The sequence below is a fragment of the Centruroides vittatus genome, unplaced genomic scaffold (assembly GCF_030686945.1).
Source record: "Centruroides vittatus isolate TY-2023 unplaced genomic scaffold, ASM3068694v2 contig_1048, whole genome shotgun sequence".
Lineage (NCBI taxonomy): Eukaryota > Metazoa > Arthropoda > Arachnida > Scorpiones > Buthidae > Centruroides > Centruroides vittatus.
The window spans coordinates 612,587-622,426 of record NW_027120676.1 but is presented as its reverse complement, the minus strand read 5'-3'; the positions used below and the strand labels follow the sequence as shown (position 1 = coordinate 622,426).

General features: G+C 29.8%; 1 protein-coding gene across 2 annotated transcripts; it reads right to left on the bottom strand.

Moving 5' to 3' along the window:
* Nucleotides 1-1,351: 1,351 nt before the first annotated feature.
* LOC136970420 (uncharacterized protein DDB_G0287625-like) lies at nucleotides 1,352-7,454 on the bottom strand. Of its 2 annotated transcripts, none has more exons than XM_067264864.1 (4): nucleotides 6,208-7,454; nucleotides 2,207-2,411; nucleotides 1,768-1,843; nucleotides 1,352-1,644 (listed from the first exon to the last, which is right to left on the bottom strand). In XM_067264864.1, exons 1-4 carry the CDS (start codon nucleotides 7,355-7,357, stop codon nucleotides 1,600-1,602), a joined length of 1,476 nt encoding a protein of 491 aa, XP_067120965.1. In that variant the 5' UTR covers nucleotides 7,358-7,454; the 3' UTR covers nucleotides 1,352-1,599. The 2 variants fall into 2 exon arrangements, with proteins under 2 accessions (XP_067120965.1, XP_067120961.1); XM_067264860.1 differs by having other exon boundaries at nucleotides 1,354-1,522.
* Nucleotides 7,455-9,840: the final 2,386 nt, after the last annotated feature.

Sequence of the window (9,840 nt, the reverse complement as noted above, 5' to 3'; positions counted from 1 at the left end):
TGAAGAAACTGAAGTACCAGTGCAAATACAACCAAAAAAAAGAAAATGCAACAAATGACAAGGAAGACTACAAAGCAAAATTAAATAGAGAAACTTTAAAAAGTGTAAAACTCTTTCAGTTACATGAGCTCCAAGTGCAAACATAGCTGAGATTGCAGAACCACTCATTGTGTTTGAAGCAGTATCAAATAAAAAACAACAGACAACATTGATTAGCAGCAATGAATGAAGAATTCAGTGCTCTAATAAAGAACAAGACTGGGAATTAGTAACTTTACCAAAGCACAGGAAAACTATTGATAGTAAATGGATTTTTAAAATAAAAAGAAAACCAGATGGTTCAACTGAGAGATAAAGCTTGACCAGTGGCCAAGGGATATACACAGAAACAAGGTGTAGACTATAAGGAAACATTCTCACCAGTGGCAAGGTTTGAGACAATCAGATATTGTCAAAACAACATTCAGCTGGCAGACATCCTAGCCAAAGCTCTGCTTAAAGAAAGCTTTGTGTGGATCAAGAGCAGATTGGGAGTGGGTTAGAAAGGATTGTTGCTCAGAGATTCACATTCTCTTCGGTTTTTGACTTAATTAAATTCTCCCAACACTCTCCCTTAAGTAAAAAACCAGAGAGTGCGAGGGGTGCTCTCTCTGGTTTTTTGGCACCAGAGTTAAAGAAAGCTAAAGTGGAGTATGTTAGGCATAACTAAGTTCCTGTATTTGTTTGTTTAATAATTTATAAGTAAAGGTTGTTAGATTGTAGATGAAGGTGACTTTTCTTGTGTGGCACAAAGTCTAATATTAACAAGTTTTCTAACACCAATTGCATCATTATGACATCAAAGTGTATCCAGTGAAACGAGAATAAGTTTTACCACATATTTTACCAAAATAAATGAAAATATACGTAAAAAATTTAGGATGCAGTGAGCCACAATGCAGCCTATAGGATGGACATCCTTGATTTAGCGCTTTGTCATCTAGGAATGTATCCCCCCACATTATGCGGGGTCTTACTGTATATACATGAATAGCACATAACCACAATAACAGTTTACTGTAGCTATACCTTGACCTTGGTCCAGCATAACAATGTGTATCAGTATTAACCAAGTAGCATATACACCATAATACCAATAATTATAATTTACAAAAATTATAACCAAATAATTATATTATTTAATGATCAGTTTTCAATTACAAAGCAAATGTTTTTATTAAAACACACATATAATAGAAAAAATATACAAAAATCTCCTTTGCCAAGTTATTTCTGGTGTCATCAGATTTTTAAATCAAGAAAAGAAAAATACTCCAAAAAATACCATTTAAAATTATTGGTAAATGCTTTTTATATATTTAAATGTTACAGTAATTATATCGTACATTTTTATTAAAACACTGCTTTTTTATATATATTATTTCAATTTTACAAGTTTGGTTTAGCATTTAAAAAACATTCAAAATTAATTTCAGATGAACATCTTCAAGAATACTTCAATTCCATACAAGGATCCAATGAACTGTCATACTATAGAAAATATCACTTCTAGAACTGATAGCAATAAAAACAAATGACTTCTCAGTTTTAAAATCAAAACTAAACAATATATGGATGGGCTAATGCAACTTTGAAAATTTTAATCTAAAATTATATTTAATGTTTTAAAATAGTATACTATACTATTTCTATAGAACTAAAATTAGAATCAATTTAAAGAATCATATAAAGTAAGTTATTATATATTATTCATGTAATGCAATTTACCTTTCTTGTTTCATCATTATAAAAACTTATGGCTGGAAATTCTTCTTCGGATACTTTGATTCGTAAATTCTTACACCTTCAGTGGAAAATTAAAATTCAATATTTGTTTTAATTAAAAAGACATTTAAATAATTAATTAAATTCTATTTTCACAAATTTTCATCCCCCCATATCTTCAAATTACATTAAGAAAAACCCTCTCAAATTAGCATTTGATGTCATCTGATGATGAGTTAATAACAGCTTGAAAAATGTTTTATGCGGTTAAATAAAGAAAAGGACCTCTTTAAAAGAATAGCAGGTTTATCTTAAGGCTGTTAAATTGCTATTTTATCACAAGTTAATAAATTATATAAAATGTAATGTATTAGATAATTCAAATATGTAAAGTTATCAATGTAATTCTATAAAATAAAATTATTAAATATTTAATACCCACACATCAACCCAATGTACTGAGACAACTGGAATATTATATTTCAAAGCTTTTTCATAATTAACTATGGATCCTTCTTTAAAAACCAAGTGAGTAACATCACGATTCATGCAAGGAGCTATTTGGCTTCCCATTTGTCTTAATTCATATTCAACACATTTAGAACAATTATCTGATCCACACCATACATCCACATATATTATCAAACCTATAAAAATAAAAATGATTAAATAATAAATTTCTTACAACAAGAATTATGTTTAAAAAATAATGATATTGAGTAACATACTGGACAAACCATAAGAGATAATTATGAAAGGAAAATTAAGACAAAAGTCCTGATAAAACTGTAAAATCTTTTAATACAAAGAAAGATTTCTCCTTACTACTACTTGAAAATTTGATTGCTGACTTTATAGTGAAAACAAATTAGTTTCATAATATGATAGAAAATATTAAATGAATATTTAGAAACTTTTATATAGCAAAAATAAACAGTAAAAGGGGTAAATATTAATATGGCTAACACATAAATTAAAAACAAAAAGAAAAAAAATAAAAAGATAAAAAATAAGAAATAAGATATATATATATATATGTTAGGCTCAAAGACTGAAATCACTCATTGAGTAAAAAAAAAAAAACAAAATTTGCATTGTGGCATTTGTAAAAACAGCCACAACGTGTTGTGGCTAACTCAAAATGACTACAAAACGAAATTTGTGTTGTGGCTTTCATGATATTTGACTATGACACATTCTGGTTAGGTTTGGTTAGTTAGGTTACTTGGTTACTTTTCAACAACATGTATCATTCATGAAAATCTGTTGCGGTGCTCAATATGTCAATGTTTTCTAACAACTAATTTATTAAAAATAATTACTTTGTCAGGAACTTTTATTAATAAATTAGTCTTTTTTTATGAGAATCAGGAATGTTTCAGAGTTATTTATTTTTACAAGAACTATTACCATGACATTTTGAGTTGCATTTTATGTTCTTTAAGTGACATTTGCATTATTTATCAATACAGTATCTTTTACAGGGACACATTATAAACCATTGCTTACTTCCAGATGTTAACGTGGATGCTGAGCGAAGTGTTAATGAAGTTGAGGGTACATCCTGAGTGTTAATAAAGTTACTCTCGGAAATTATAAATTTATTATGAGCATAAAGTCGATCAAGACGACCTTCCTTGTTTCCTAACTGATAGAGACCCGATGGATTAATGCTCACAACAACAGCTAAAACATTTCTGGGTGCTGCACATCCTCTGTCAACATCAGGCACCCTAACTAAAACATTTGAACCAATTTCAACCTGTCCAAGTAACCTAGCCTAACCTAACCAGAACATGTTGTGGTCAAATATCATGAAAGCTTGACACAAATTTTGCTTTGTGGTTGTTTTGAGTTAGCCATAACGTGTTGTGGCTGTTTTTACAAATGCCACAACACAAAATTTGCTTTGTGGCCATTTTTTTGCTCAATAAGCGATTTTGGTCTTTGAGTCTAACATATATGTATGAAATCAACATTCAATTTCAATTGTCATCCTCAACTTTGATTTCTATCATATTATATTGCTGCATTCAATAAAATTTTGGCAATTTTCTGTTAAAAAATATACTTTTTTGTTTTTATTTAATCATAAAATTTATTATTGGTTATCATTAATGCCCATAAAATTATGTTCTTAAAAATCAAAATTATGTGCTTATATTATAAAAATATTCTCAAAAACTGATAAGCTCAAACATGTTTTGATTATTTAAACATTTAAACAATAACGACCATAAAAAAAGTTTTGAATCAATTTAAATCCTTTTTTACATTCAGCCAGAGACAGATGGTATACGAGGTCTGTTCAAAAAATAGCTAAACTTTATTTTTTTAATTTTTACTTTTTAAGTTACAGATTATTGGTCTCTGTCTTCTTCAAAGTACTCCTCCATTCACATACTTACCCCAGAAGTGTTTTCATTTTGCAAAACAATCCTGGTACGCTTGTTTTGGACTGTCCTTCAATGCTTGTGATGAATTTGTTTTAATGTCATCAATTGTGTTAAAATGGCGTCCTTTCAGCAGTGATTTTAATTTTGGAAACAAGAAAAAACCGTAAAGAGCCAGGTCTGGTGAATAGGGAGGCTGGGGGAATAGTTATTTGATTTTTGGCATAAATCTGGCAAATTGACAAGGCTGAGTGAGCAGGCACCTTGTCATGGTGAAGAAACCATGACTTGTCTTGCCACAACTCTGGTCTCTTTTTCCAAATTTTTTCATGCAATTGTTTCAAAACACCTGTGTAGTACTACCAGTTGACTGACCTTGAGGCAAAAATTTAAAGTGCACAACTCTGATTTTCTGAACATAAATGTCATCAGTTGAGGTTTACCCAATTCAAACATGGTTGTCAATTAGTTGAAAATGACCCTCATCCAGGAAAGCCTTTGAGGCTTTCCTGGATGAGGGTCATTTTCAACTAATTGACAACCACGTTTGAATTGGGTAAACCATTCATTACACTGCATATGACCTAGAGCAGCAATTTTCAACCTTCTTAGCTCCGTGACCCCCAAATAGTAAATATAAATAAAATTAATATTTTGCGACCCCCCAACCCAAAGGAATAATAACAGTAAGCCTTACTATTACTAATTAAATTTTGACTGTAATTATAAATGTAAATTTTTTAAAATATTATGTAATCACATTGCACTAATTTTATACATTAAGAAAATACTGACAGAATAAAAAATGTAATACAACTATTCCTATTATTTTATGTCGTTGCATTTATAGCAATGGGCATGTATGTATGATGTGTATATACATGAGCAATTTACAAGTTCCAACTTGATGTGTATGTGCTCTTTGTAATTTGATCTCCTATAATACTCATTGTGAGAGCATGTTTGAACATGCATATGGATGCCTTTGAACAAGTCCTGCTGTCACTAGTATAAAAAAGGCACTGGCAATTGCACCACTTCAGTTAAGTCTTGAATGCGAAGCGTGCATCTGGTGCTTTTATTTTAGTGTGCGGTCGACCGTGAAACTGAATTGTCTTTTTTAATTTCTAATGTGAAATGAATAAATTTGTGAAAAATGAAGTGAGCCATCTACATCCAGTGAATCAGAAATGATTTCGTTATTGTTTCATGACCCCCCTTTAATATCACCACGACCCCGAGAAACGCTGACCTAGAGCATTGCTTCCATAAGCTTGATTAAAAGCTTGAAATGTTTCCGTAAAAGTTTTCCTGCAAACTTCACATTGCATTGTTGCTCCCTTACATCACAAAAATTGCCACAAACTCTAAAACATCTTTCATTCAAAAAACAATAATGCGGGAATGAAACGAGATATCGACAATCCAAAAACAGCAGCTTACTTAGTATGTTATCACCAACATAGTGTTGTCAACTTCATGACACTAGGACACAATGTTTTTGCTCTATTCAAAAAGTTTGGTTATTTTTTGAACAGACCTTGTACAACTTGAAGATAAAATACAAAGCTTCACTAAAATGATCGACAATATAACATTAAAAACACATACAGAATATACTTGATGTCAAACTCAGTTGTATTTAAAGGTTTCACCTCTAAATACAACTGAGTTAGTAATAGTAAATATTTTCTATTAATACAGAATCTTTGTGTAATATATCCAAAATACATAATTTAATTTAAAATAAATTTCTCCTATATAAAACTACTAACTTTGAAGACATGTTTTAGTTCATGGTTTGTTACTTTAACTTTACCTTGGTTTGCTTCAAACCATTTTTATATAAAATTTAATATATATGTGTTAATAGTATACAAAATTGATATTCATATTGTTTCTGTTGGCAATATTATTATAGATTTTAAATAAACATAAAGTATCAAATAAATATATTCAAAATTAAACTAATTCTTGTCATTATATTCATGATAAGAATTAGATAATTATATTCTTTCAAATATATTTTACTATTGTTAAAATTTCTTACCTTTTAAAATTTCTGAATAAATAGAAACAGACTTGTTATTAATATAATTAGCTATTTTCATGTTATTTTTCAGGTCATTTTGTAGATTTTTTGAATTTAAATCATTATCAATTATTTGAATTGCATCCCTTATTTTCTTATTTAGATTTCTCCCATTTAATTGTTTTTGATTTGATGGAGTAAATAATGGTTCAAGCAGTTTTAATGTTTTGTTGTGTACAGTTGAATTTACTTCATCTGGAACAGATGAATCTGTCAGGTTGTTACTAGATTCCATTGGAGTTAAACAAATAGTAGAAAAACTATCATAAATTTTCGAATTTTTCCCATTGTTAGTGATATTTTTCTTTTGGCTCCTGCTAATTCTTACATTTTTCTTAAAATTCCTGTTCCTTTTGTTCAATAATTTTTTACATTTCATAGAATTAGAATTAGTGTTAGTATTAATCTTCAAACTACAATTTAATGATTTTGAATTTGTTGGCTTGACAGATTGTTCTCCATCTATGGACATAAAAGATTTTTGAGAAGTTTCTAAATTCCTCTTATTTTTTTTATTTTCTATAATTTTTGACACATTTCCAACATTTTCTGTATTACTCTTCTTATTTGGACAAATTTCAAGCAAAGTGTTGTTGCTTTTCAAGTTTAATGTTTGTTTTTTATTAACTAAGTTTTTATTTAAAATTATCAATTTGCCTAGATTTTTAGATGAACTTTTAGAAAGATCATCAGTATCTCGAAGCTTTTCATTATTTTTACCACTTTTACTTCTATTGTCTCTAATGGATGATTCCGAATAAAATTGATTACTGGTAATATTTGGAGCATAAGTGGAAAATAAACTTAAAATGCTATCTTTAGGGACATCTGATATTGAATTTGCTTCTGTTCTATTACTCATATCAATCCTTTTATTAGAACGGTTTCTACTGAATTTTGAGTACTCATTGCAATCATTGTCACTATCTTGTTTTCTTTTCTTATTCAAAACACTTCTTTCACAGACTGGTGATGATATATAATCTTCTACACTCCCATCTTCTATATATCCACTATATTCCAATGGATCTTCAAAACAAATCTTAATATCATTAGATGTAAGGGAAGATGACTTTCTCTTAGAAATATTTAATTTTCTTTTATCCATTATAGATGAGTGGTAATCAAACTTAATGATTCACATTGAAACTTTTAAACTTCTTTTGTAAGTGAAATATTATTCTTTGATAAAAATTTTCAATTTTTTCTTTCTATCGATATTCTGTAAAAAATTAAGAATTAGTTTGATATATTAATACTTTATTTAGAAAAATAAGAATTATATTTATTTTAATCTGCATGAAGTTTTTATTTTAATCCTTATTCTAAAATCTGTATTTACTTGGATAAAAATCTTTTGTTAAAGATTTGACAAAATAATTTTAATTTATATGCATGAAAGTAATTTGATAAGTCATGGCAACAATAGTTTTTCTCCAAAAATATGACAGATCTGTGAAAGTAAAAAAAATGAGAGTTTAATTTGGATTATATTAAAATTTTTGGCACAATTTGATAAATTTAGCTACAATAGAGTCATCACAGTGATGTCATAAAATTAACATTGCACTGTAAAGCACAATGAGAAACTTACAACAAACTTTTGTGGTTTACGATGCAATAAAAGAATGACTCACCTTATTGACAACTTTCAAAGTACTCACTCACATATTCCATGCACTTTTCCCACAAATCCATCAAGATATTAGGTACCCATCAAGAGCAAACTTTTCTTTTATGCAATATTTTTGAAAGAATGTGATGGACCAACAAAAATAATACTTGGACTTTGCACCATATCCAAAAAGATGAAGAGAAAAAATTCATGGAGCAGTGTTACATCTTTTTGCACAAAAGCCTAGAATTATCGATGTCCACAACCCTTTATCCTTAGGTAGTAAAATATGATACTATTGTTTTTATTCAAAAAGTCCTTTCTAACTTTATCTAGAAGCAGAATCAATGAGAGTGTTTGTTAAAAGTCATATAGTATGGGTGACCATGGGTCTACATAACATTGTAGTGTGTTATATTTAATTCATTTGTTTATAATTTCCTGTTTACTTTATTTGATTTTACTTTATTTTTTACTTTCTGAATAATTATAACTTTCCTTGTAATTTTAAATTTGAAAAATTTTAAACAAAGATGATCTCTCTTTCAAATATATTCATTCTAACAAACTTGATAACTTTCACAGCTGATGATGTTCTTATAAATGATGACTGAAAATGTTACTGAATAAAAATTTAATTTAGTTTCCAGATTTAAGCATTTTCCCCCCCCTCATCTTTTAGAATGTGAGAAACTGTAAACTGTATAGACAGTAAGACTCGTCTCTACAGATAAATAAATGTAGCTCCATCACCAATCAATCTGAAGGCATTGCACAACAGCTACAACTGACAAACTTTTAATTTTTGTCGATGGATGCCTGCAGTTAAATATAGAGATTGGATGAAAAGTGCTTACCAATACCTAGGCAGAGAAACCTGTCATTACAGAATATATTCACCTCAAACTGCACACAGAACTCACAATGTTGAGGTATCCTCGACACCAAGACATTATCTAACTGTCACCATGTGCCCATTCTGACCTATGATCGAAAACATGGACACTTACAAAAAAGAAAAAAGTAGAATTCAAGCAATGGAAATGAAATTCCTGAAGTGAATTCTGGAAAAAACAAGAATAGATAAAACTACAATCTTTTTAAATTGCAGCCAATAAGAAACAAAGATATAAGAAGTGCATAATATTGGAAATAGAATGATGCAATCTACAAGGAGAGTCCAATATTAAAGGTACAGGCCAAAAATTTCTTTAAAGATCCAAATAAATGAAAATCCGACAGGGGGGTACATTTGGACCATACAGAGGATGTTGCAGGACCTCCCAATTTCACCCTGCCAACCACAGTATGATTTGATTTGATGTATGGAGTATAGTCCAGATTTAGCCCCCTCATATTTTCATTTATTCAGACCTTTAAAGAAATTTTTGGTGGGAGAAATGCTTTGCAGATCAAAAAGAATTGGAAGACACCATTCTGGACTACTTCAAGCAACTTGACAAATAGTACTATGAAGAGATATTCAAACTGGTGTCACGCTGGGACAAATGTCTCAACATTTAAGAAGATTATGTTGAGAAATAAACAAAAGTATGTAGTTTTTGTGGAATGTATTAAACATTTTCTTTAATTATAAAGTTTAGTGTAATTTTGGCCTACACCTTTAATATCGAACTCCCCTCATAGATTGAGATGGTTTAGACATTTGAAAAGGATGGGGAAGATAGACTTCCAAGATAAATTTTTGATTAACAATTACAGGAGAAAAGGCCAGCATGACATCCAAGAAAGAGAGGGAGAGAGCAGGTAAAGGCAGTCAGAGAAAATTGGAGGAAGATCAGACAGCAGAATACGAAAAAATGGGGTCGACTCGGCCAACCCATTTTGTCGGAACAGCAGACAGACACGACGATGACCGTTAACAATTACATTCGTCCTTAAGTATTGGATCCACGTGTCAAAAACTTAATATGTGTATGTATACAAAAAGTATAGTTGACAGGATGAAAGATGGC

Coding starts and splice junctions, on each gene's coding strand:
- LOC136970420 (XM_067264860.1), bottom strand. CDS start 7,357: ATGGATAAAAGAAAATTAAATATTTCTAAGAGAAAGTCATCTTCCCTT. Junction 1,844..2,206: donor TCAGTACATTGGGTTGATGT/GTGGGTATTAAA, acceptor TTTCCACTGAAG/GTGTAAGAATTTACGAATCA. Junction 1,523..1,767: donor ATAATGATGAAACAAGAAAG/GTAAATTGCATT, acceptor ATAGTATGACAG/TTCATTGGATCCTTGTATGG.